Source organism: Ursus americanus, chromosome 11 (assembly GCF_024610735.1).
Source record: "Ursus americanus isolate L20-20 chromosome 11, mUrsAme1.1.p, whole genome shotgun sequence".
NCBI classification, from domain to species: domain Eukaryota; kingdom Metazoa; phylum Chordata; class Mammalia; order Carnivora; family Ursidae; genus Ursus; species Ursus americanus.
The window spans coordinates 46,720,555-46,748,547 of NC_142137.1; the positions used below are offsets into that span (position 1 = coordinate 46,720,555).

A 27,993-nucleotide genomic window follows, 5' to 3' on the forward strand; every position below is an offset into this window, starting at 1 on the left:
GATAAGCCCGTTCTTACCCATCTCTGAGCCTTTGTGATGCGTCTCTGTGGTGAACATAAGCCGTTTTCATACCCGAAGGCAGCCTGTTACGGTGGAGAGACTGTGGATGTAGAGCTAAAGACCTGAGTTCAGAACACAGTTTCTTCATCTCCTTTAAAGGAACCAATGCAAGCTCCTCAACCCACCCTTCAGCTTTCTGTTGTATAAAATGGATATGGTGGTTCATATCGATCAGAATCGTTTTAACGATTAACTCCATGTCAGTGGTCTAGCACATAGTAAGCTCTTGATAAATAGTGGTGTAGCCGTAAATAATTTTGTAGTGGGAAATATAATTAGTAGTCAGGTATAACTATAAATGGACTACTATGTAAATTACTACTGTAAAGTTTTAACCACCAATTCATTACTTATCAGTATACAAATACCTAGACCCTATTCCTCAGATTATTGTGGCTGTTGAAAAATAGGGCAACCTAAACTTAAACTTCCCTTTTGCTAGGATACGTAATCCAGATTTCTTCACTCCTGCTTTCCAAACTTTACAGTTCCCCTCTCAATCTTTGGGCAAATCTTCATGACATTATTAAGTCATGGATCCTAACTGAATCCCAGGTCTCACTGAGGAAGGGTCTGGTCAATTCTGTTTCTGTGGAAAGAGAGCATAATCATGACTGCGTGTTTCTCCATCAGTTAACTGCTTTTCTAACAGAGTAACATTGCTGACTTGCTTGGTTGATGGGGACGCTCTGACCCTACTCTTCTTTTTGCCATCTTTGTTCATGGTTGGCTAGTCTTCAGCTTTCTTTATAGTTTTCTGCTTGCTTCTAAGTTATTTAACTGTATCATTCCATTTATGACCAGGAAACATAAGAGGTGTTAAGTAGAAAATAATTTAGTTGATCCCCATGTTGCGGTGATATATGTAACAGAGCTTTGCCCACAAAGGGAAAATATGGTGTGACAAAAACAGGTCGAGGATTTTTCATGGCCCCTCTCCCTGACTCACTGCGTCTAATAATGACAATGATGATGTGTGCCTGCCGACATCATTCCCAAGGGAGGATTTTGGCAAAATATACTACAACCTTTTAAAGAGTTTTCGGAAGATGTACTGACTGCTGTAGGAATGATCTCTTTCTCTCTGCTTATCTCTGTAATGCATTAAAAATTGTTGTACCATTAAAATAAAACCCCCCACATCTTATGACTGTTTAGTATATTTAAGAGCAGAAATTTATTCAGTGCCTCATTTTCCACCCAACTCAGGAACAGACCCATGGTTTCCACATTTGCATATGCCTCCATTGTACTCTTACGCAGTCAATCACTTTTTTTTTTTTAATGTCTCCTTGGGAAGAATAAAATACAAGGTAGTAAATCTCTTTGTTATGATTTGGATTAAATGGGCTGAAGACCGACTATGATTCCTTTTTTCTGTCTTTTGACTCTAATGTCAGAGGGTGCTTAGGTGAGTTACCAATGTAAATATGTGTACTGCTGTTTCCTTTTGTAAGGTGGACTGCCTTTAAAAACCAGATCTGAGAGAACTAGCTTAGTCAGAGGATTTTTATATTAAATCCTCTACAAATGCATGTCCATTTTTTAGAAGCTAAATTAACAAAACTTTCCTCATCGACTTCTCAAGTGTTCTCTTGCATGCCCGTTGGTAGTTGGAAAAGCCACTAGTGGAGCAGTGAGCATCTTTGATAAAAATGTAGATATCAAACTCACATGGACTTATTCTTCTACGTAGTGTCTCTCCTTGCAGTCAAAACAGAGCCTTTGAACAGCAGTGAAGCGGCCACCACCACTGGAGATGGAGCCCTTGACACTTTTACTGGGTCAGGTAAAGCCTTCAGCTCACGTGTTGCTACGTACACATTGGGGTACACATCAGCTTCCTAGTGAACAAGCAGCGTAAATACCCAAGTGGAGTTTCAAGAATGCAGATTCTTAATCACTTGAGCATTAGATTTAGTTTTTTGAGAACTAATTGTCATAAAAGTGTGTATTTTTAAAAATTATATTTGTGATCGTTTTGCTGGATTTTTCAGTTGGCAGCAAAATGGTCCTCTGACTTTCTTGTTAGAAATAAGCAGGGCTGGCTTCCTTTGTAATTATTTTATACAGTGTTTAATTTAAAAATTAGGTTGTAATCGTTGGCTTTGTTCCCTTAACTTATCCATTTAGATGGCATAAAAAAACTCCCTTCCCTCCCAACATTCGAGATGTAAAACTATCCATTTGATTCCTTCTAAATAACCTTGTTTCCTCTCTGGGTTTAAAAAAAAATCCTCCTGTGTAAGCAGCTGAGTGACAAGTATTAAAGGTTAATGGGCTGCGGGAGGACACATGCTGGTTGCATTAGAACCCAGCCTGACAGCACTACTTTCACTCAGGGCTTCAAAGAGAACAATAGCGTGTCTTTAAACAGCAATCCTTTTAAATATAAATTCCTGATAACTCCCAGGTGGGCACAAAGGACACGCATTAAGTTGACTTCGTTCAAGATTTTAAGCTACAGTATTTTGTTTAGTTTATTATCTGGTGAAAGGATTTTTTTTTTTAACCTGAGAAGGAATTTGAATAGCGCAAAGATGAACAGTAAACCGAGGGAAGTATTTGTGGTAATTACACCGTGGTTCTGTTGGTCTGCTATAGTATATCTAATGTTTTATCCATATTCTCACGTACAAAGATTTTCTGTGGGTATGCTTCAGGTATAAAGAGTGGAGTATGTCCTTGAATATAATACCATTGTAGCATACGTTGCACTTTTATCGATACTGATGATCCCCTCATTAGTTCACACTGACTGGGAGCAGTTGCCATGTGTCCCCACAAGTATTAGTATTTCAGACATAAAGAGGTAATAATTCATACACTCTGCATTGGGGCTCACGTGCTAGTCCATATCCTTTCTAGCATTTCACCTGCCTCCCAGGAGGTAAATAGGTAGCAACTCACTCTAGCAGTCTTTATGGCTCACCTACCATAACTCTTGTAAACTTTCTGCAAAGTAAATGCATGGGAACACGTTTTTAGGGAAAGAAGTGAAATTACTAAGTAATTGCTGGCATACTTAAATATCATACCACAAGTTCATTGAAAGCTAAATGACAACATTGTAGAATGTCAGCCCCACAAGGAATTTCGGAGGTCTCTGATCTGATTTATAGGCAGGAACATAGAGGTGCAGGTAAGTTAAAGGTGGTGAAGGCCATATAGTCCAGGCCTCACAGCTGGTCACTGGTATGAATGAGTACAGAGCAGTATTCGGATCAATCCAGGAGTCCCTTCTGGACTATCCCATTGGAAAATATAAAAATGGTAAAAGAAATAGCTGTGAGCAGTTATCTTGTCTAAAATTCACTCACATTATCTTTGCAAGTAGTTTCCCAGTTTTCTTTTACAAATCATCTAGGGCTATGCTGTGTCATAGTCACTAGCCATATGTGGCTGTTTACGTCTAAATTATTTAAAATTTGGTAAAAGTAAAAATGTTGTCTCTAGTCACAGCAGTCCCATTTCAAGTGTTTAAGAGCTGCCTGTGGTCTTCTAGTGGCTACCAGGTTGAACAACTTAGATATAGAACATTTCCAGCACCATGGACCAGGTTCTTTCGATCAACACTGTTCTAAGTCAGGGATTCCCAACAGCAGCACTATTAAACATTTGGCTAACTTTTTCCTTTTTTTGTTTGTAATGGAGGATCTGTCCTCTGCGTTGGAAGAGGTTTGACAACATCCCTACTGTCTATCCCAAAATGACAGTAGCACTCCCCAGTTATGACAACCCAAAATGTCTCCAGACATTTTAAATGTCCCCCAGTGGGCAAAATTCCTACCTGCCCATCTCCCTCACTTCCCATCCCCTACCCCATTGAGAGTCTCTGATCTAAGGTGTCACAATAATTAGAGTAAAACCTTAAAGTTATTTGCATCAACCTCTAAGAATCTGGTAATACCGTGTAGAAATTTGTTTTAATTCGTTTTCAGGACATTTCGAAAATAAGCAGTTTGCTTACTTTTATTTGCAGAGATGATGGAATATAATGGGTTGAGTGCTTTGGATAATATCTCATTTACTTAAATGACAATGAAGAATGAAAGGAAAGTCTCCGAAATCTGTACATGGTATTCCAGAAACCATACTGGAGATTAGGCTACCCGGTGTAGGAACAGACTTTACTCTGGTCAGCATAATCTCAATCCACTTTAGTCAGGCCTTATTGTTTGTGGTTATCTGCAGATTCATGAGTTAGAATAAATATATAAATTTTAGTTTAGAAGCAAGTTTTGTGTGAACATCTTAGCTTTCTGAGCCAGAGGTTTTGCATTCTATTTAGAAAGGGAACATACAGACATTAATAGAAATTTTTTTTAAAGAGTTTATTTATTTATTTATTTGACAGAGAGAGACAGCCAGCGAGAGAGGGAACACAAACAGGGGAGTGGGAGAGGAAGAAGCAGGCTCCCAGAGGAGCAGGGAGCCTGATGTGGGGCTCGATCCCAGGACCCCGGGATCACGCCCTGAGCGGAAGGCTGACGCTTAACGACTGAGCCACCCACGCGCCCCTTAATAGAAATTTTTAATGTTTAGCCTTGATACTGTTATGGGTACAGTATTTTAATGTTGTCTAGATTCATTCAGCAGCAGGAGGAAGATCCTGTATATTCAGATTTCCATTCAGGTATATGAGGCTTTTTTTCTGAAGTAATTTTGCTCTTTGGCTTTTTTTATAAAGGCTCCTGTGGTGGATGGTTCTTTTCATTATTTGATGTCTCTTTGGAAAAGCTTTGTAATTTTCAATCTTGAAAAGAACTGATTGCAATAAAGCCATGAGTGTGCCAGAGTGACATTTTATAAGTAAGAGACAAAAACACATGGAGTTGTGCCTCATTTAACTATATTTTTGCTGAAAAGAGTATTCACTATTGTGAGTTAATGAATCAGACTGAATTTCCTGGGGAATAACACTGTTGCTATTATAACAATGTACACTTAGTGCCTGTGGTGTGGTAGAAAAAAGCATGTATTCATCAAAGTGATTGGAAGGTTTTAAACATTAAACTTTTAATTAATCAGTAGAAAATTAATGGTTCATTGGTTAGTCGATTTTCAAATCTATATAGCAAATTCACTTAAATTTTGCTTGGTTAAAATATTTAGAACATGACACCTCTTATCATATTCAATGATTTTCAAAGTTGATTCATAGTATTCTCGAAAACCTACTCTCTGCACTATTGCTATGAAAACTGTAATACACTTTCCATACTCAGAGCTTACAGGCCAGATTGCATTTTAAATACATTAAATTCTGTGTGTTTATGAAATGACAGATCACAAGGGTACTTAATAGCATTTGGATATAGAAATATATCATGTTTCATAAAATAGTTAGCAACCTAAACCTATTTGTCACTTTTACAATTCTAAAAGTTTAGCTCCAGAATTATTATGAACAACTTAGGAAGGACATTGTACTTTGAAGTATAACTATGATTGATTAGACTAAACTAATTCCAGCACTGCATTGTGTACTACTTTAATCTTTTTGAAAAGTGAATGAACAGCAGATGGCCTAATAAAGACACTCTGTGTGCTTGCCCAGTATGGATTGGCTCTGAAGGGACTGCCTCAACACTTCGGAGTCCATATATTTGCAATACATCTATCTTAGTCAAGGCAGATGGTTAAGGGAAAGAGAAACTTCCAAACTTCTGAATGTATTCCAGTTTGGGACTGCGTGTTAGGACAGAATGTGAATAGGGCCTGACTTCCCCCTTTAAGTTCTTCTCAAAAAAGTCCTCTCTCTGATAGTCCAAAATATATTTGTAAATAGGATTGCAGCTGCATTACGCAGTTATGTTTCCTAAGACACGGGGCATCATCACTCATGCTTTCTGTGCATATTCCAGTTAGTATTCACCTATTTTGGACTCTGCATTTTTAACTGTTCATCTGATTGGTAAACTTAGAGGCAATATAAAATGATAGCATTTTACAATTTCAAAATGAAGTTGGAACTTCACGTTTTTCTTGAATTTGTATTGTATTTTTAGTAGAATAAATATGGAGGAGGAGCAATGTGTTGCTGTCATATTTGGAATTTAAAACATACAACGTAAGGTCTGAAAATTTTAAAAATTTACTTTTGTGTCATGAACTCTTAATGATCTGTAATCAAAGATACCTATTCATACTTAATCATACATAAGAATATGCTCCTGATCTGAGAAAGCAAAAGAATGACAGAGAGAAAGGATTTGTGAGAAGATTTCATTTTATGTTCAAAGATTTCATTTTATGCTCTTAGACCAAACTTGAAGAAATTCAATTAGAAGAAAATATTTAGGCATCTGTTTCTGTTTAGAAACTGAATTTTTTCTGTTTAGAAAATGCATGAATTTTTAGAAACATCTCTTGAACATGATAGTTTCTTCAAACTGGTTTTGTCATTCTAGTGAGACATATTCACGAAGCAACTTTTTTTGCACTGATTTTTGTGTCTTGCAGTAATAACAAGTAGTGGCTACAGCCCCAGATCAGCACATCAATATTCCCCACAGCTATATCCTTCCAAGTAAGTGCTCAGTAGATTCTTTCAGATTTGTTAGAATAATTTTCCAGAATTATCTTTATTAATCTGTATGCACACGGCATAACTTCATGTTGGGATACCTTTATGTATATAAGTGTGTTATAGAGAGTTGAATAGAAGAATGCTTGGACAGATTAGTTGGGTGGGTTAGACATACAGGTAGATATCTTGTACAAATCTAGAACTAGAGATATACTCATGTTTGTCCAGACAGTTCCTTTAATTCTGGATCTTTGTATACCTTGAGGAAAGCATCAGGCTCACACCGGAAAACACTGATTTCTTAATGGAAATTCAAAAATGCTGGCAAGCTTAAAGAAAATCTGAAAAGACTACATTTTATTCTAACATTAAGTCCTCATAATTTGTTCCATATTACATTATTTTCACTGGATTTCAGGTTCTCAGAAACATATTTTTTAATAACGTGCTCTCTTGTTTTTATAACAAATGAAGTCAATTTATTGAAGACAGTGGTAGAAATTTCAAATTTAACAATATTAGTTGTATATCTGAATTTCGTTACAATCAGCCAGGTGTGTCAAGGTTTTGGAGTCGTGATTCACACACGTTGAAATGTTACTCTCTGCACCAGCTACAGTCTCTGCCTTTAAGTGTGGACTGGTGTTTGGATATCCATTCAGGAACATTCTGTAAAATGAGGCACAATAGAAGGAGTGGCATTCCATTTCTCTTCAGGAGGCAGCGGCCGACCTTTTCCCCTTCATTTCTTTTTTAAAATTTCCAGTTCTTGGTAGAGAGCTCTTGGTAGGGCTTTTCCTGTCTTCTGTATCCGTGGTAGAGCGGTAGGTCACTCCTAGCGACTGCACGTACGCTCACGGGCATGGGCTCACTGGGCTCCACTTCCCTGATCTGCACATGAGCTGGAGTACTATTGCAGAGGTAAACAAGAACTGTAGACCTGGAAGAGACTTGAGATACAATATCTGATCCAAATTTCTCCTTTTACAGGGGAGGTGTAAGTGTTTAGGGAGTTTAAACCATTTGTCCCAAGTCGCTAGGCTGATTTGTAGCAGAGCCTGGGCTCCGGGCATTTGGACTCTTGGCCTTTCCCTGTTGTTAGAATTGTATTGTGGATAAAGAAGAGGATTACTTCCTGGCTATTATAAGGTTTCACTGAATCTAAGCTGTCTGAAGTAATGTGCAGTCTTTGTTGCCACAGTAATGCTATTTTTCTGATATTTAGGCCCTATCCACACATTCTTTCTACACCAGCAGCTCAAACGATGTCTGCCTACGCAGGCCAGACTCAGTATTCGGGGATGCAGCAGCCGGCCGTCTACACAGCCTACTCACAGACAGGACAGCCCTACAGCCTGCCCACTTACGGTATCTCACGTCTTCTCTCTGCTCCTTTGCTTATGAGCGGGTAATCCTGCTGCCTGGTGCTTAGATATGCAAGCATAAGTCACAGCTCGGGAGCAAGGTCATTGTACTAATCAAAGGGTCTGCATGTGCGTTTCCCAAACAGATCTGGGCGTGATGTTGCCGGGCATCAAGACGGAGAGTGGCCTTTCACAGACTCAGTCCCCGTTACAGAGTGGGTGCCTCAGTTACAGCCCGGGCTTTTCCACCCCACAGCCAGGCCAGACGCCTTATTCTTACCAGATGCCAGGTAAGCCGCCCCACAGGAGGAATTCTCTGAATGAGCCTCCCTGGCTTCAGACTAGGAACATGCCGTCACGAAAATGGTGTTAATTGTTACTGCTCTTCACGTCAGGAAAGACAAATAACTAGGGGGGAGAAAGAAACATGATGAAAAGAATTGAATGTACCTCAGGAAACATGACCCATACCAGTACTTAAGTTGAAGTTGTATAAAATCAGCAGGACCCTAGGTCTAAGCAGAGTGACCTTCGAGCCATGTCAGTCACACTATGGCATCTCCTTAAGTGAGGTTCAGAGCTTCATGACAAGTCCCCGTGTTTTCTGTCTGTATCCCTTAAGTACGTAACGCTGCTTTGATTATATTTAAAATTGAATCAGTACCATTTTAAGTCTTGTGTACCATTGAACCATTGTGAATTTTCTGTTCGTTACTAAAATACCTCTCTATTAATACTCTGTTTCTTACTAGGAATATTTATATAATCTGTACCTCCCCCTGCAAAATCCTCCGTCTCTGAGTATTTAATTTTGCTTCTACATTTGATCATTATGTAGTAGTTGCAGAAAGAATTTTAGTGACATAGTAAACACATTAAAAGCTTATTTCTGTCATTTTGTCTCTATTGTTAATCATAAATTTGGGGCTGCATGAACATACTTTTTGAATCAACTAGTGTTGAAATTTTAGTCCATTGACTAAAATGAAATAATTACCTAGACCTTTTTGGCTGAAATGGCAGATCTCTTTTTACCTGAATTGTAGGTAGAAATATAGTTGCATAAATCCTAAAGCCACAGTGAACCACACAGCTTCAGTTAGGAATATGAAAGCAACCATGAGTACATTTTCATTTATTCCCCAAAATACTTTCATATTGGATATTCTGGGCCAGGTCAGTTTGCGTTAATTACATAATATTATTGCAATTCAAAACACATTGATAAAACAAATAATCAGCTGTGTCAATAGTCATTCGTTTTACTTCTTCACAAGTCCATTCCGTAGAACATATGTTTAAAAAAAATAATCTTCAAATTGATATCTCACTTGTTTTTGCCCTAATTAAAAAAAATAAATTTCTGACCTTGTAGTCAAATTTTAGAAGTCTGTCAAACCCTAGGTGACTGCGATATGAACAGCTCTCCCTTGAGTCTTGAGCCCAACTTCACATCTTTCTTGGCTTTAAGGAAAGGACATAGGAGGAAAGAAAAGACAGGTGCCATACACATCAATTCTAAGTTGGTTCTGTGTTTGTTCCCTAAGCTAACCCCATCCAAATGTTTAACTCAAGTGGTTTCTGTGTGCGTGTGCAGTTGTTATGACCATTTGAAAGTTCCAGTAGCTTCCTAGAAGTACTCTGTCTGAATAGTATTTTATTCTTTGAGAACCTCTTCTCTTCTGGACATTTAACCTTTAAAGGTTAGCTGCTGTCCTTAAGACTGTTCCCTTGTTCTTTTGTTTGGTCCAGCAGGCATCTATACCAAAGACTTCAACTGCTGTCACAAGAGGAAGAGAGCTAAGCACATTTTTCTTTATAAATCCCTCAATTTCAGATTTTGTGTTTTGTTGCCTTAACAAAATTAAAAATATATTTCTCTTGTTGGATTCTGCAAAGTGAAATGTTTTTATTATTTTGCAAAGAAATACTTTTTAAATGCAATTTTTTTCTTTATTTCTAGGTTCTAGTTTTGCACCATCATCTACTATTTATGCAAATAATTCAGTTTCCAATTCAACGAATTTTAGCGGTTCACAGCAGGTATGGTAACTTTTTTGTATTTAGGCTTTTTGTATCTGTTTCAGATCTTTGAAGAATAGTTTCAGGTTGTCGTGTAAGTGCATATTTTCCTAGAAAAAGGTTTCTTTATTTAAAATTAACATGTCATTTCAAGGTGTTAAAAATTAGCTCTCCCGAATTCTTGGGATCTGTGTTATTCCGGGTATTTTAGGTTTTCTGGTTGCTGAAAGTTTGCCCTTTAAACATTTAAGCCATGATTATTTTAATCATTTGGCATAGAACTACAAAATGTATTGCGTATTTCCTATTATATTAAACTGTACTAAACATAATTTTATTTTTTTGATAAGTTATTGTGAATGTTAATTAAGAGATTGAACTACAACCAAGAATTAGGTTATGACGTTTTTAGTCCAGGATATTTGTTAGTAAACCAAATGCCTCTTGGATTTTTTTTTCTTTAGGTTCTGTGGTTTATTTTAATAAATGTTTGATTCCTACTTTCCTGACAGCTGTAATTTTTGCTTTTGTCACTGTGCTTGCCCCTAGCAGTCCTTAGTCCTCCTCCTAATTATGTTTTCTTAGTATTTTTGTGAATTCTAAAATCTAGTTTGTTAGAGTTACATGTGGAGCAAGAGTGAATGTTTCTGATGAGTGAATATACTGACACTTCAGAAATCTTTTGTCCTTATTTCCTAGTTCTCAGTCATGTTCAGAGTAGCTGAGATAGAAAGGTAGTTGATTTCCTTGGTAGACAATACACTATTTTACTTTAACATAGTTGTTGGACTTTTATATATTCTAAAATCTAAGTTATTGCACAAGTGTGCTCTTTGGATTTACTGAAGGAATTATATTAATTGCCTTCTTTTAATGTTTATTAATGTAATAAAAGGCAAAAAAAATTCTGATTATTAATGTGGAAAAATAATATCTTTGATATATTATACTGTGTAATTTAGCATTAGTTAGAAAAATGGTTTCTTAAAACATTAAACATCAAAGCTGGTATGTCTATTTTGTATTTTAAAATATTGAGAATTTTTGGTAATCCAGGTAGCTTCACTTTACTTTTTTATTGATATAGGAAACATTGATTGAGCACTTACTATCCATTAAACTTTTGACTAGGCATTGAAGATTCAAAAATAATGTCATTGTTTTCCGCTGTCTGGAAGGGAGCAAGTCCAATGAAACAGATAGGAAAATAATATGAACAGAGGGTAGGATATAATGACTATAATAATAGAAATATACACTAGGCAGAGTAGTAGGTAACATAAAGAAAAGACTACTCTGTTCTACTTGGGAAGGTTTAAAAAAGATTCATAAAGGAGAAGAAAGATTTATGTCATAAAACAGATATCCAGTAGTATCTGAACATTTAAATGCAGTGGCTCCAATATAACACATAACCTGTATTTTGGACCATGGTTGGAATACCAGTCTATTATTTTAGCTAATACTTACAGAGTAGTTATTATGTGTTAGGAACTGGTCTGTATGCTGGGGACATGTAAGTGGGGACAGGAGTGGTTAGGACCTCCTGGAGCTTGCCGACTGCTGAGAGAAGCAAACAATAAACCAGTAAACACATAAGAAAATATAGAATTGGAAAACACAAGGGGTCAGAACAGAGTCCTATTAAAGATATTAGTAGAAATCTAATTCTGAGTAGGGAAGATTTTGTGGAAGGCTTATCTGTGGAAATGACATTCAGGACAAGTCTTCTAAGACTTTGGTGAAGAAGGAGGGCCAGGGTGTTTCGGGCATAAACCCTTGGTGTGCCAGTGAATTCAAAGAAGGGGAGGGTTTAGTCTGTGCATGAGGGCAGATGGAGGAGCATGTTTAGGAAGATAGGCAGGGCCCTGTATGTGTAGGGCTCTGTGTTTGTGTGTAGGGCTCTGTATGTGTATCCCTGTGTAAGGGATTTCAATTTTATTCCAAGCCCAATGGGAAGCTATTAAGGGATTTCAAGCAGGAGAATAGCATCATACGGTTTATGTTTTGGAACCATGTATGGAAAACATACTCTGCCTTTAGGCACTCCGGAGAAAACTAAACCTAGAAATGAAACAAATTAGAAAACCGGTCCACTGGCTCCAACAGGAAGTGAAGGTAGCTTGGATCAGGGTGACAGCAGTGGGATGAAGAGAAGCGGAGATCTTTGAGAGATGTTTGAGTACAAAAAAATGTTTTAGTCACCAGTAGCTGGCAGTCAGACCTTTCCTCTCCGTCACTTCATCTTCCCATAAGGAGGTTAGTAGCCTCAGGGAGAGCTTCGGCACACAGGTGTTGGAGTCAATCTCTCTGGGTTCCAATTCCAGCTCTGAAACTTGCTAGCGGTCTGACTTCGAGCAGATAGATCGCTTAACCACACTGTGCCTTCGTCCCCCTCAAGGTAAAATGGGGCAGTAATACCACATAGGTGGTGTGAGGATTAAATGGGTATATCCAATCCACTTAAAGCCTTAGAACACCGCCTGACACCAAGTAATACTGTGTAAATGTTTTACTCTGAGAAAGATATGGTGCTAGGAACTTTGTCCAAGTATTGCTGAAAGATTTTTTCCTTGGTTTACAGTTGGTAATGGGGACTATCAGATCCTGAAATTAACAGCCAAATAGAATTTTAGTTCCGTGCCATACTAGAGTTGGACCAGAAAACATGGGGGTTGGGGCACCAACCTTCCACCAGTCAAAAACCCATGTGTAACATTTGACTCCACCAAAACTTAACTAAAATAACCTGCTGTTGACAGGAAGCCTTACTGATAACATAAGCAGTCGATTAACACATACTTTATATGTTATATGTATTATATATTGTATTCTTACAATAAAGTAAGCTAGAAAAAAAGAAAATATTAAGGAAATCACAAGGAGGAGAAAATACATTTACAGTACTGTTCTATGTTTATTGAAAAAATCCGCATATCAGTGGACCCATACAATTCAAACCCATGTTGGTCAAGGATCAACTGTACTTAATCCTTTTTGATCATACATATATTTGCTTATATACATATTTACTTATATAAAGAATTTCCTTTTTTGGAAACCACATCAAACATGGATCTTTATTCCCTTAGGTACATGTATCAGGGAATCTTAATCCTGACCAAGGATTTGTCATCACTGATAACAGTTTGGGCTAAAACATGCTAGATACATTAAATACCAATTATTGCAACAAATTCTTATTTGTTATCTTAATATGTAAAAGGATTTTGAAGAATTACTTAGATCACTTTAAGGTTCTTAGAATTTTTTAATAAAATGGAGGTCGGAGGAGTTGACCCAACACTTTCTTTTTTCTCTAGCAAATGAGGCAAACTCAATATTTGAAAACCTCACTAGAGACTTTAAGTCAAGACCTTAGATGACACGTAGCCTATGAAAGGCTGGGTAAAAAACTCTCTTACTCATTTTCTTTTATTTACTCCTTATTTCATGCATAATTATCAAGAGTAACCTAGAAGGGTAACAGAAATCACAGGAATGCAGACTGAGGTCTGTATGGAAGCCGCGAAGGGCAGCCAGACCGTCTCCTTGCTGGTGATCTTAGAAGATGTGTAAGAACTGGTGCTATGAATATGAGCTCATTCCACTTCCTTCTCTCCTCTTCCAGTGCATGAGACCTTCTGATGTCCATCCCCGGATAAGTAATCGTGGTTAAGTGAGGCACAGGCAGCCTTTAGGCAGTTTGAGAATTCTGTGCTGAGCCTGGTTGGCGAAACCAGGAGGGTAGTTCGTAACTGTGTCCACTCACTAGGATCACCTCAAAACTGTGGACTCCAAAACAAATGGAGCCCAATACTAATCTTTCAGTTACCATAGTGATTGCTTTTCTTTGGAGCATACCAGAAGTAATTTCTCCTTCAAGCACACATATGTCTCAATTACTATTTCAGGATTACCCATCCTACACAGCCTTTGGCCAAAACCAGTATGCACAGTATTACTCAGCATCCACATATGGAGCATATATGACGTCAAATAACACAGCTGATGGCACGTCATCCTCGACCTCAACCTATCAGTTGCAGGAATCTCTCCCGGGACTGACTAGCCAACCAGGTACAGATCTTCATCCAGGTGAAATATTTTTATGTTTTGCTGGGTCTAATATATGGAGAAAAAGGACGTTTTGGAAACAAGGCTGGAAGTTCTCCTATAATTATGCTGACGTTTAACCTGTGCCAATACCACTGTATAAGACGAGGCTTTGCTTCTGGCGTTTCAGAAGACCCTTCTTTTAGATGTCGATGCGTAAGAGATTGTAATTTCAGATGGCAGTGTATATATACATGAATATGGATATAAAAAGGTCAGTCCTTTCTTTTGTAAAGATCTTGACACTGTGGAAGAGCTGTAGTACTATTATCTTCTTCGGGTGTAGCTGATGGTATTTCCTTTAAGCTGGAGAGACTGTGTAGCTCCTTCATCTCTGTGAGTCATCAGGAGCTCCAGCCAGTGAACATTTCCTCCATTCCTAGGATGTGTAGGGTCATCGGTAGGTAGTTTAATATCTTTCTCTAATTAGCACTTACTTAAAATCCGTTGTATTCTTCATTGTCTGGAGCTTATCTGCAGTGCCACTGGACTTGAATTTGCTGACACAGCTGAAGTATTTAAAGTTAAAAGCAAATTTAATAAAGATTCATTGTAATCCTATTCAAAATTCCAGCAGGACTTTTTGGAGAAGTCATCAAGATGATTCTAAAATTACAAGGAAAGGCAGAGGAACTAGATTAGCTGAAATAATTTTGAAAAATAAGAACAAAGTTTAGGGACTGACATTGCCTGATTTCAAGATATATTGTAAGGTACGGTTATCAAAAATGTGTGGTATTGGCAAAAGGATAGATACATAGAACAGTGGGTAGAATAGAGAGTTCAGAAATAGACCCATATGCATACACTGGAAAATGGATTTTTAACCAAGGTGCAAAGTAAGTTGGAGAATAAAGGGTTTTTTGTTTGTTTTTCAAAAAAGTGGTACTGAAACAATTGGATATTCATATGCAAAAATAACAACAGTAATAACACAAACAAAAAACAAACCCTGAAACAGAATCTTTACTTGTAACTCACACCATATACAATACGTATAAAAACTAAAACTGTAAACCTTCTACAAGAAAACGTGGTGGAAATTTTTGTCAGCCTTGGGTTACATTTTTAGTGTTGTGACATAAAACACACATCGCTAAAAGAAAGGAAATTAGCCTTCGTAAAATCAAGAACTTCTGTTGATGAAATGGTGACGTCCTTTCTTTTTGGTTCCCTATTCAGAATAGGGTCTCTAATCCTGTAGCTCCAAGGAGAAGCTGTCTAGTATTCTACTAGACTTGGTCTTTGGTGCTCTTCCGTTTCAGTTTCTTTCTCCTTATCTTCCCTTCAGATCCTCCCTTCCATGACCATTCAGCCCCCGTGAATTTCCGGTCCTTGTCCCCTTAAGGCTCCTGTCTAGGCTTTTCATCTACCCCCAGCCTCTCTGAGCAGTTGTATCCTGTGCAGGGCAGGACTAAGGTATGGCCAGGGAAGCACAGGGTACACAATGGAAGGAGGCATTCATTCTCAAGGCCCTTAAATTTTACTCCCTTAGTACTTCACTTACCTTAACCTCATTTCAGCTTAAATCCCATGTTCTAAATGTGTCCTGATCCTCGTTGAGTCAGTAGTGATGTTTCATCAAGAATAGTACCTCAAGATAAAGAATGTGTGGGGTGCCTGGGTGGCTCAGTCAGTTTAGCATCCGACTCTTGGTTTTGGCTCAGGTCATGATCTCAGAGTGGTGGGATCGAGCCCCATGTCAGTCTCCCCGCTCAGCAGGGAGTCTGCCCGAGATTCTCTCCCTTTCCCTCTGCCCCGCCCCCCACTCGTGCACATGTGCACATGCTAACGTACGCATGTGCACCCTCTCTCTCTCAAATAAATCTAGAAGGAAAGGAGGGAGGAAGGAAGGCAGGGAGAGAAAGTAAGAAAAAAAGAAGGAAGGAAGGAAGGAAAGGGAAGGAAGAAAGGAAGGAAGGAAGGAAGGAAGGAAGGAAGGAAGGAAGGGAGGAAGGAAGGAAAAGGAAGAGGAAAGAAGAAGAAAGCGTGATTTCAGAATACTTGCTTAACGGATAGTGAAGATGTTTTAGATGAGATATCTTGTCACACTGTGAAAGATTTTTCTCAATAGTAAATGCATAGGGAAACAGGGTAGGATGACTGTATTCAAAAACAAAGTCACAGGAGTATTTGATCATAAAGGTACTGAGACTGAATGATGGGACCAGGACCAGCAGATGGTTTTTGAGTTTACTAGAATAGAACTACCATGAGTGAAAACCATTTGGTTTTCAAATATGGTATCCACTGGATAACACTTTGAATAAAAGGGTGATTTGCTCTAATTTCAGTGTGATCACAAAAGTTTCTCTGCAGGAAAGACACAGATGGACACTTCCCATTAATTAAAGAATAATAAATACTCAGAATAGCTATTTTGTTTACATTAAAAATACTAAATGCTGGCATGTAGGTATTCTGAATGCGTGACTTGGGATGTGACGCATCCATGTGTAATCCTCATAGTCACTATCAGAATGCAATTTTTTCAGTTTTCCATTGATTGCTAATGCCAACAAATACAGTTTGACATAATTTCAGGTCTTATCAGACTTTCTGTTGAATTTTTACTTGTAACTACATTCTCTTAACCAAAATTATAACAATACACATGGCTAGATTTTTAGGGAATTCTGTGACCCCAGACATTCAGGCAAGGTAGTTTTAAGTTTGATTTTGCCTTTCCAGATCTGGCATGCATCCAAAAAGCCAAGAAGTTTATAACTATGGGATTTTTCTTTGTTATTGATGAAATTTGAGGTACTTAGTTCAAGGGTATGGAAAATATTTCCCATTGACCAGCTCTGCATTTTGGACATTTGGACCAGCAGAGACCTAACAATTAAATCCACAATTTTTCATAAATCATTTACTGTTCACGGCTCTCATTTTTAAAATAGAAACATACTTTATGTTCTGTAGTAGACAACTGGTGGTTCTGGTTTAGAGATAAACATAAAGGACATTAAGTTGGATCTAAATAGCCAAAGCTTGGAAGGTATAGTTATTCATTACTGTACTGATTAAAGGAGAATTATTCAATCACGTATAGTGTTGGCCCAAGAAAAGCCTAGGGCAATTGGTAATGACTGATGTTATTTGGAAATTTCAAATAGCATTCAGTTCTTGACTTTACCTTACTAGGCCTTTTGACAATGGATTTAAAGAAACATTAGCATACTGATTAAGAACAGATATTCGAGTTTACATTATCTTTATAAAGGTCTCTTTTTGCCTTTAACAGAGATTATCTCAGGTATATAATATTTTTGATTTGCATTCAGAAAGTTTGATGACCGATCAGCACATTAAGATTAGAGATTTTTGTAGCTCCCCCTTTCAATATTTTAAACACCTTTAAAATGAAAAATAATCAGTAATTTATAACAGTATCATCCTTTACTCTGAGACCTTGGCACACATTACAATACATTAGCTAATTAAACTTTACAGGGGCTTCAGAAAAGTAAAGGATATAGTAAGATCACTTCACTCTTTGAAAAGAAGCCAGTTTCTTAGGCAGAACTCAATAGAATTTCCATAGCTTCATGGCATTTCACACAAGGACAGGAAGGAAGGCAAAGTGTTCATCCATTTAATTAAAGCTAACAAGAAGTTTTAGAAAGAAAGGACTGACCACATTTAATTTCTCTGCCAATTTGCCTTTTCCCTTCCTGCAGCATTAATGTACTCTAGGGCAATTACCTGAATGAAATTTGGCAGAGACACTGGAATTAACAGCTTTCTCTTAAGAAAAAAAAAAGTGTCAACAAATGTTTAATGACCAGTTGAACTCGAGTTCCTGGATTTTCCCTTTATCAGAGGAAAAGATGGCACCTTCAAAAGATAGAGAGGTCAGAACAGTTCCCCCTGGGTGGTTACTATAGGAGCCCAGCTACCACACATGCACTCTTCAGGACCTACTCTTTTACTATGAAGATCTTTCCATGAATTTGTTGGCCCTTACTCTCACAAAATTGTATAAAGTCTATATACTCTTTTGATGGGTAGAAATAGATGTAGATTTGACATCTTTATAACCTGGAGGACGTGTTGCTGTTGGGAGAGAAAGGATAACCTAGTGGTTAAAGCAGGAATTCTGGAATCATACCGGCATTCTTCATACAAGCTATTTCATCTTGGTAAGTTAATTTAAAATCTCACATGCTTCCAGTTCTCCCATTATTAAAAGAGGATAATGAAGGACCAAATTCACTGGGTTAAAGTGAAGTTTAAGTCAGACATATATATGTAAAGAATGTTTTACGATAAAGAGCTCTCACAAATCAATAAGAAAAAGATAACCCAATTTTTTTTTTTAATGGGCAAAAGATATAAACAGTTACCTCATAAAAAGAAGATCCCAAATGGGCAAATAAACATACAAAAAAAAGTGTTTTGCATCATTATTCATCGAGAAAATGCTAATTAAAACCACAGCAAGACCAGCATAGCCCCACAATGGCTAATGTAAAAAAGATACTAGCAAAACCAAGTATTGGCAAGGGTGTGGACCAACTGGAAATCTCATTGCTAGTCAGAGCGTGAATTAATACAACCACGCTAGGACAAGGTGGTCAGTGTCTGCCAAAGATGAACATATTCCTTCCCTCTGACCCATCAGTCCCACTGCTAAGAACATACCCTAGAGAAATAGGAGCTTATGTCCACAAGACGTGAGCAAGAATGTTTATAGCAGCTTTATTTGTAATTGCTTAAAACTACAAATAACCAAATGTTCATTCACAAAAAGGATAAATACAGGGTAGTACACATACATAATGAAGTTCTAGCCACATGAAGGAAAAAGCAAACAACTGTTCCGGGTTACAAAATGGAAGAATCTTACAGACACAATGAGTGATGAATAGAGCCGAGCACATATTTCAATAAACTTTTTAAGAAAGAAGGCAATGCATGACACATACTAAGGATAAATGTGGAGCTACTCTTCATAGTTTTCTTAAAAGGATATGCCTTTCATCAAAACACTTCTGTCCATATTTTGTCCAAATTTGTAGAGCCCTGTTAAGATCCTTCTGTAACTTGGCAAGAATCAGTGATATCAAATCCTACTTTTATTGAAACCCGGACACTTCCTGTGACCAGCCTTTTCCCTTCTTCCTCCTCTGCTCTTTAGCAGCTGGTTCTCCAGTTCCTTTAATAGCTGAGTTGTTCCTGCCAAACTCCTTCTTTATGGATCCAGTCAACAATCAGCCACCCATAACTGATCACGATGGCTTTGGAATTTTGCAAGTTTTTGACCTTTCAGCCCTTGCATTTTTGCAAGAATAAAGCTGCCTCATGATAGTTAGCAGCTGAAAATTGATCTATCATGAATAGAAAGACAAGTTTTTGTGGGAGGTCATCCAAACAGTTTTATAAGCTTACTTAATAAATGGGGCTTAATTTGAATCAGCATTGTATCAGAATGAGGACAGTGGACTTGCAGGGCATAGTAACCTTACAAAAATTCTGTTTAAAAAAAAATAACTAAAAATAGAAGAATTTTTGTGTGATTTTTTTTAAGTTGGCATGTGTTTAAGTACCTAAAGCCTCATTTAATGCTTGTGCCAAGTAAGCTGAAACATGATTTACTCTAAGATAGGGCAATATTCAACTGAAAACTATAGAACCTTTTTATTACACTGTCTACTCTCACACAGTCGATAGCAGAGACCCATGATAGGAACAGTGCTAACAGTGTTTTAAGAGCAGATAATATTTGAAGCACAGACATGTGTTTTCTTGATGCTGTCCTGACATGCACAGTGTTTCCCAAAGAAAATCTTATAACCATTAGAAATAATTACAGGTGAGCTTTGTAAAAATGACTGTTTATTTAGAATTTCTCAGAAGTATGACCTAAGTGTTGTCTAGCTTGTTTAGATTTGTTTATTTAGATTAATAGCTGCTTAGCTGTCCTCATACTTACTTTTCTTTATTTTTATGATAAAGCATAATAGTTATAACTTCTTTATATTTAATTTAAATTTAAGTATTTAAATTTAATTTAGATTCAATGTAGTTTGCCATCAGACTCTCCTAGAAATGTTTACGCATATGATTGAAATCAAATTAAAGAGAAATCATTTTTACCTCAGTAATTCAGAAAGCAGCTGCTATTGCTTATGCTTTAATATACAAAGAAACTGATTCGGAGCGATTGCGTGAAATGCTTCAAGTCCTGCAGTCAGTCTGACTCTTGTTACTTGTGAGGTTTTGCAGCACCTCGCTTGCTTTGGTTTACCTTCCCACAGATTTGCCGCTGCTCAGTACTCCTTCCTCCTAAGATGCCCCACCCCCATGGCTAAAGCCATGTCAAATATTCAGGTGCCTAGGGGGCAGGCAGAGGTCAGTTAGATACAAAGTCTGAAACTTCTGTAGGATGTGGCCTCGTCGGAGGTATGGATGTATGTATGGCTCATCTCAGAGAAGGTGATTAGCCAATGAGAGGGTTAGATCACTCAGATGGTGTGGAATAAGGAGGACAGTGACCGAAGGTTGGAACTCTTATATACCAGCATACAAGGAATGGGCGAAGGAAAAGGAGTGCATGTCTTCTAGACAGAGAAGGACTGGTGAGAGAGCTTCCAGAGCTAGGAGATCTCAAGGTATCAGGTGCCAAAGAATGGCTCTAAGGAGGTAGTGTTTAACAGGATCAAACACAGCCCAGGCATCTAGGAAGATAAGGACGGAGTCTATCTATTACATCTGTCACTTAGGTGGTTATTGGGGAGTCTGAGTAAGAGTCTTTTGTTAGAGTTTTGGTGAAGTGATTATGACAAATCAGGTGTCAGGAAGTGGAGACAAAGATGGTGTCCACTGCTGTCGCCATTGGCCACGAATGGCTGCCGAGCACCTGTAGTGTGTCTAGTACAGTTGGAGGTCTGCTGTGAGTGTGAAATACACACAGGAGTTCAAAGACTTAGAATGAGAAGGAGAGTATGTAAAACATATTGTTGATAACTTTTAGGTTGGTTCGTGCTGAAATGATAATATTGTGGTTATATTGGCTCAGTTTCTATATGAATAAAATTAATTCTACATGTTTCTTTACATTTTTTACTATGGTTTCTAGAAAATTTTAAATTATATATGTGGTTATATTCATGGCTCACATTGTATTTCTTTTGGACAGCCCTGTTATGTACTATTCTTCTAAGGAGTATCACTTAAAAAAGAGAAGATAGCAAGCAGATACCTTCTAGGTGAAAATTAAAGGTCAAGGGAAGGACTTTTAAACTTGTCTGTGGCCCACAGAAAAGCAAGAGGTTGGAAGAAAATTAAGAGAGGGTTTAACTAATGGAGCACGATTCCCTAAGAGGGTGAGGTTGGGAGTCAAGTTTATAGGTAGAGGGATCGGATTGATCCAGAAGAAGACATCTCCTCCTTTGAGCTCTGACATAAGGAGATGAGAACTGAGCTAAATTTGGATAAATATGTAGGTGAGGGTAGAGACAGGGACGGTAAAGACATACGGAGTATAAAAGACGTTCAGGTTTAATAGATCACATAGATTGAAACTACGGGGGACTTGTGTGACCTGCAAAATTTTTAATTGAATTGGGATTTTGGTTATTTGTGATGATAAATCCTTTTTTGTATAAGAATTCGTTAACATAATCCACAACAAAGACTCATACCTGATCTAAAAATGAAGTGCTGTTCTTGATACAAGTTGTGTTATTTCTAGGAGAGTTTGAAACCGTGCAGAGCCCCTCCACACCTATCAAAGATCTTGATGAGAGAACGTGCAGGAGTTCTGGGTCAAAATCCCGAGGAAGAGGCCGGAAAAATAATCCCTCCCCGCCTCCTGACAGTGACCTGGAGGTATGCTGACTTACCCTTGAAGAGTAGAATATGATGTGGTATTTTATTGAATGATATATTCTATACCTTACAGTTCCATAAGGTTTCAACCTTAAAAAAAAAAAAAGAAGGATATATCATGAAATGAGTGGATCTTATCGTGTAGGTATTTCACAGCTCCAAAATTTGAGATTTCATCCATGATAATGGCAAAATTAAAAACTTTAGAATGATGGTACTTTACAATTCTAGGCCTGAGGTAATTGCATCTTTTGATCCTAACTGGCACAAATAGAAATTTATAAAATAAAGCCATTGCTTGTGGGATAGTTTTCTGAGAGACACTCTATTTGGTAGTATTAAGGTAATGAAAAATGTTTATATGGGTCAATAAAATTTGGGGGAGGTTAATAAAATTTAAAAAGGTAAAATTAATCTGTACAGAAAGGAAAAATTGTCTTCTGAAAATAGGAAAAATTCCAGTCATTTGATGCATTGTTAACATTTTTATATCTATAAAAACTTCCTTGCATCCTATTTTTCTGGTTGAGAGCTCTTTTGAGATCTATCCATGCTAAGCAGGTTGATTTTTATTATAAAACATCAGGGAAACTATTCTTAACCATACTATGTTACTTGTTACACAACTACATCCTTCAATTAAGTAAAATACCCAAATTTCCAGATTTGGTAAAATCAAATAACAGTCATTGTGCCTCCTTGTAAGAGATCACTTCTTTCACCTGAAGGACAGTGCCACATCCCAGTGCCTTCAGGTACCCAGCAGGTGATATAAAAGAGTGAACAGGGCCAGGGAGCCAGCAGAAAGTAGGGAGCAGGGAGCATTGGCCCAGGAGAAGGAGGCCCGCCCATCACTGCCTGGTGGAATGTCAGTCCGCATTGCTGTATTTTCCAGTTTCCCTGCTGCAGTCAGAACCCTGATGTGTGTGTGAAGTCTCCTAATCTTGAAATGTTGATCAGTAATTTGAAATCTTTCTAAACAATGTGCAAACTGAACATCTCATCAGATGGCCTAATCTAACCCAAAGATCAACAGTTTGCAATTCCTGTTTAGGGATCACTCACTGATTTTTTAAAATATTTTTTAAAAATTGAACCCTTTGCTTGAATTGCAAAATCTAATGAATCCATGAGGCAAAAGATTTTAAAATAGCATCTCAAGCACACTTATGTCCTAAGTTCAAATGTGTCTTTTGGGGTATTAACTGCAAGGAAATATTTAGATGAATTCATTCAAATTAGGACATCCAATCTTTAAGCTTATTATGACTTTTTTAATCACTCCTCCCCTCTGGTTTTATCATGGTAATGTCTGGCAACCTTGGAAAAATATTAATGGAGTACTGTAGTTTTTTATAAAGTCGTATTGAGATTATACCCAACAATGAAGTCAGGTGTTTTCAACTAAGATATTTCTGTTTCCTTAGAACTTGATAATTCTTTGATACTTTTTTTTTTCTTCAGCGTGTGTTTGTCTGGGACTTGGATGAAACCATCATTGTTTTCCACTCACTGCTCACAGGGTCTTATGCCCAGAAGTATGGCAAGGTAAGAGATTAAGAAATTTCACCCCAACATACCTTGTTGGAATTTTATTTTGTTCAAAAATCCAGAGCAACTTCAGGTCATGATCTCAGGGTCATGAGATTGAGCCCTGTGTTGGGCTCCACACTTAGTGGGGAGTCTGCTTGAGATTCTCTCTCTCCTGTTGCCCCTTCCCCCACTCACACTCACACTCTCTCTCTCTCTCTAGCAAACAAATAATCTTTAAAAAAAAAAATCCAGAGCAATTTAAATACATTTAAGTGTTTTTATTGTAGACTGCCAGATTGGCTCTTAATTCATTTCCAGTGGCTCATTATTCTTTAGTGAGAACTGGCAAATTTTACAAAAGTAATTCAAAATTTTTTTCAGAATGCTTTTGAATTTTCTTCATCAAAAGCAAGCTTATTACTATGACATAATCATTTTAGAAAAATTAGTTTGTTAATTACTTCAACATTATAAAATCACGTATTATCCTCTAATAAGGAAACTTTAAGAAATTGTTTGAATTCACTTATTATATCAAATGTTGCTAGAGAATGCCAGTTGAAATAAGGAAGTAATCTTTTGTCTGAGAAATCCTTTGGATCTATGGATAAAAGTATTTTTGATAACTTTGAATAAGCATATGAACAGCAACTGAGGATAACATCCCTTCATACACATAAATTCAGAGACAGATGGTCTCATGACTTCCTTCCTTTCTTTCTTGCCATCCATTTCAAAGTTAGCTTCTTATGACTGTGTTGGTATACGCTGTGTGTGTGCCATTACAGTGATCAGAGCAACTCCAGCACACTTATCAGGGAAATAATGGTTTAGGCCATTGTTGTCTGAGTCTTCCACCCTATACGATTTGTAATCTGACCAGAGTCAACTCAGAACATGTTGGCCTGTCTTCATTTACCATATTCAAAGTATATCTAACTTTGGTTCCTTTACATTTTACACTTACAGAACTGCCTTCCCTGTGTCTTTATAGCGTTTCATTATTTAGGAGGGTCTCATGTCAGCCCAGCATGCAGTGTTTAGCAGTTTTGTTGAGTTTGGTCTTCTAGACCACTAATGATGGATTGTGCTTAAGTATTTCCTACTTGAAATATTCATGTAATGCACTCTAGGTGAATCTGCACTGTATTTGATTTTTAGTGTAAGTAACATATGTAACTAAACAAATATGCAAGGTAACAGTTTTGCTTAACAGCCATTTAGAAAAAGGGATCTTTGCCCCTTTATCACAATCTTGTCATTTAAAACAGTGGTCTCCAAAGCAGGATGTATGAATATGTTCTGGATAGATACACGATGCTCCACAGAGATAAAAGGAAAAAAAATAATGTGTGTACACACCCACACGCACACACACATTTTTGTCTTGCAGTTTGTATTGTTATATGTTTTAAAATGCACATACTTTACAAATACATGCATATTATTATAATTTAAAGAATATGTATATAACATATAAATAAAGTAACTGTATATAAATTTGGGGTGCACATTCAAAAATTCTATGACTGGTTGAGTATACAGTTTAAAAAGTTTCCAGAGAACAATCTAAAGCATTTCTTCTGGAGTAGTTTTGGCTGCTGAGCTGACTGCAGTATTTTTATATGGCTAAGTTTCACATTACGTCAGTGTTTAAGATAATCTAACTTGAACATATGAATCCAAATAAAGTTCCCTTCAAAATAGTCACCATCAGAGGCTATACCTAAATATCCATGTTGCTCCCATCATGTCAGACCAGTGGTGGAAGTCATCTTTGGGAATTTTAGATTTTTGGAGTATTTCTTCACTTCAAACCTTCCTCCTTTTGTGGTGGTTTTGATTGTTAGAAATAGTAAGATCATTCGAACCCAACGTGATACATAAGGAACATGGTCAAAATGTCATTATATATACATTTTTTCTTTTTGTCAGAAATACCATAAAGTTGCACCCCTCCAAGAACTAAGCATGGACTTCCCTTTGGGAAAGAAGGGCCAGTAAAGAGGTGGGGTGAGGGGTGGTGAACCATAAAAAACCTGAATAACAAGCTGCCTTTCTTGAGTGGTTCAAACTGGTTCTAAGAGTAATTTTAATAGCAAAGTTCTCCTGCTTCCCTCAGCTGTGTGCATCATCGAAATAAACCTGTCACTTTGTGGCCACGTGGACATGTAGCATTCATTTCACGTATGAGTTCCCTTCTCTTCAAGTACCATCAAAAAGCTTTGTTGGAATACAAGAGAGACAGTTTCAGTGCTTAAAATAGCAGAGCTTATTGAAAGAGTGGCGCGAAGTGAAGGGAAGAAGGGAACCGATGTCATTTAGTGCCTGCCAGGTGCCAGGTGTGAAGCATCGCAACAGTTCTAAGAGAGAGAATTTTCTCCCCATCTCTAGATGAGGAAACATAGTCAGGGAATAAACTATGTGCAGAGTCATCCGGCTCCTCAGTGGCAGAGATGAGTCATGGGGCCCTCGACTATTTGACCCCAGAGCCCATCTCGTTTCTGCTGCAGCCCATCACACACAGGTCATCAGTGTGTCAGGAACGCAGTATGTGCCATATCCTAAGGAGAGTGAAGACAGTCAGTGAGGAACTGTGTAGGCAGTTATGGGGATTCCCCCTAAGTTGAAATAATTCGAATGATCTTTTCTCAGACGATTGGGATACTTTTCCATCAAGAGGTAAAATTTAAGAAGTGTTTCGTGACGTGGATTGTGGCAGACAGATATCACTACCTCATGGCAATACAGCATGGGAAAAGAATCAGGGGCACTATTGAAAGTTTGGGGAAGATAAACTTACATTTATAGAGTACCTACTGTGTGGTAGATGGAGCCTGTGTTCGGCATTTGACAAGCAGTAGGGATGATGGTTCAGGACAGGAATCTTTGAGTTGGATAAACTTAACTTTGAAAACCCAGCACTGATGCGTGCAGCTCTGTGACCTCTGGCAAAGTCCTTAATCCCTGGGCCTCAATTTCTGTAAAATGGGAATAGTACTACCCATAGCGAATAAGAATGAAAGGGATAACATGTTTAAAGGGCTTCACAGAACAGTTGGCATGAATTAACATTCAAAAAACCTGTTATTGGTCACTTAAACAAATGTGATCCTATTTGATTCTCTTAATTACCCTGCTGTAAGTTCTTGTCCAAGTCCCATGGATGCAGAAACCCAAGGTTATGAGGGTCTAAGAAACGTGACCAAGGTCACAAAATGCTAAATGCTGGTACATTCCGTCAGTCTCATAACAAGTCCTTGTACTTTATACAATTCTAACAGGAAGGGAGCCTGTTGGAATTCACCGTACTGAATAACGTTTTACTTAGGGCAATTTAAGGAAATTAGAGTAAAAATCTGCTTAGGCTCTATGTTTTCTAATCAAAATGAAAACACCCTTCTTGAAGTCCATGCAAAACAACTTAGATGACCTTATTCATTAAATTATTATTTACATTTTTCTGAAAGTCATTTCATCATTGACATGTTTCTTAATGTCTTGAAAGGAAGTTGGCATTGTCTTCTCGCCAATAAGACATTACTATCTTGGCATACTGGGAAATAGCTAAATAAGGGATGTTATGCCAGGCCCATCTTTTGAAGCCGGAGACCACACGCAGCTCAGAGGTCATTCAGAGGGAACCGAGAGGGCACTGGGCAGCTTCTACTTGATCACAGACCAAAAGTAAAAATGGCGAAACTAGAGCTCTGTAGACAGACTATATTCATCTAGCAATTATTTACTTAATGCAAAACAGACCCGCTTCCTGCTCTCATGGAGCTTACAAGAAACAAAATCAAAGCAGATAGCCATCCCTGTGAAGACAATGAAACTGCGTCATGTAGAGCGTCACCGGGGTCTGAGCGTGGAGGTGACATTGATCCTGAGACCTGGGTTGCAGGAAGGAGCTAGCCGTGCCGATGTGGGAGGAAGGGGAGAGCGTGGAGGAGTGTTCCGGGCAGAGGGCACAGGAGGCCCCTGGAACAGGAACAGTCTTCCAGTGTTCCAGGAATATAAAGAAGTAGTGTGGCTGGAAGGTTGTAAACAAGGGAGAGAATAGCTCCGGTAAGAACAGAGTGGTGAGCAGGGGGCCACATCAGCTAGGGTATCTCCCATAAGGCACTTGGGGTTTATTCTTGGTGCAGTGTGTTGGAGGGTTTTTGGCTGAGTGGGGACATGATGGTTTATAACTGGCTGCTCTGTGGAGACTAGCAGGCTGCTATGCAGTAAGTAAGAAGTGGTAGCGATTCAGACTGCAACAGTGTTTCTCGAACTTCCATGTGAGTCGCCATAACCCGCAGGGTTTGTTAAACACAGATAGCTGCATCCCACCCCCAGAGTTTTGGATTCTGTAGGTCTGGGTGGGGCCTGAGATTTTGCATTTGGAATAAACCCCCAATAAAGCAGATGAACCATGCTCTAAGAACCACTAGAATAGAGTATTTCCCCAACTTTTTTTCTTGAAATAGTGAGTTCTGGGACATGCCAATGGATAGTCTTTGTGGAAAGGCCTGTGGCCAAAAAGAG

At 38.0% G+C, this 27,993-nt stretch overlaps 1 protein-coding gene across 13 annotated transcripts in view; it reads left to right on the forward strand.

Moving 5' to 3' along the window:
* EYA4 (EYA transcriptional coactivator and phosphatase 4) overlaps positions 1–27,993 on the forward strand; it is a 298,317-nt gene that overhangs the window by 237,934 nt on the left and 32,390 nt on the right. For 8 of the 13 annotated variants that reach the window (XM_045805513.2, XM_045805514.2, XM_045805512.2 and 5 more), the window contains 8 exons: positions 1,757–1,849; positions 6,526–6,592; positions 7,818–7,960; positions 8,103–8,246; positions 9,920–9,999; positions 13,893–14,076; positions 21,794–21,930; positions 23,395–23,478. In XM_045805513.2, coding sequence (XP_045661469.1) covers positions 1,757–1,849; positions 6,526–6,592; positions 7,818–7,960; positions 8,103–8,246; positions 9,920–9,999; positions 13,893–14,076; positions 21,794–21,930; positions 23,395–23,478 — 932 coding nt within the window. The remainder of the gene's footprint in view (positions 1–1,756; positions 1,850–6,525; positions 6,593–7,817; positions 7,961–8,102; positions 8,247–9,919; positions 10,000–13,892; positions 14,077–21,793; positions 21,931–23,394; positions 23,479–27,993) is intronic. The other 5 variants (XM_045805516.2, XM_045805520.2, XM_045805515.2 and 2 more) reach the window with 2 other exon arrangements.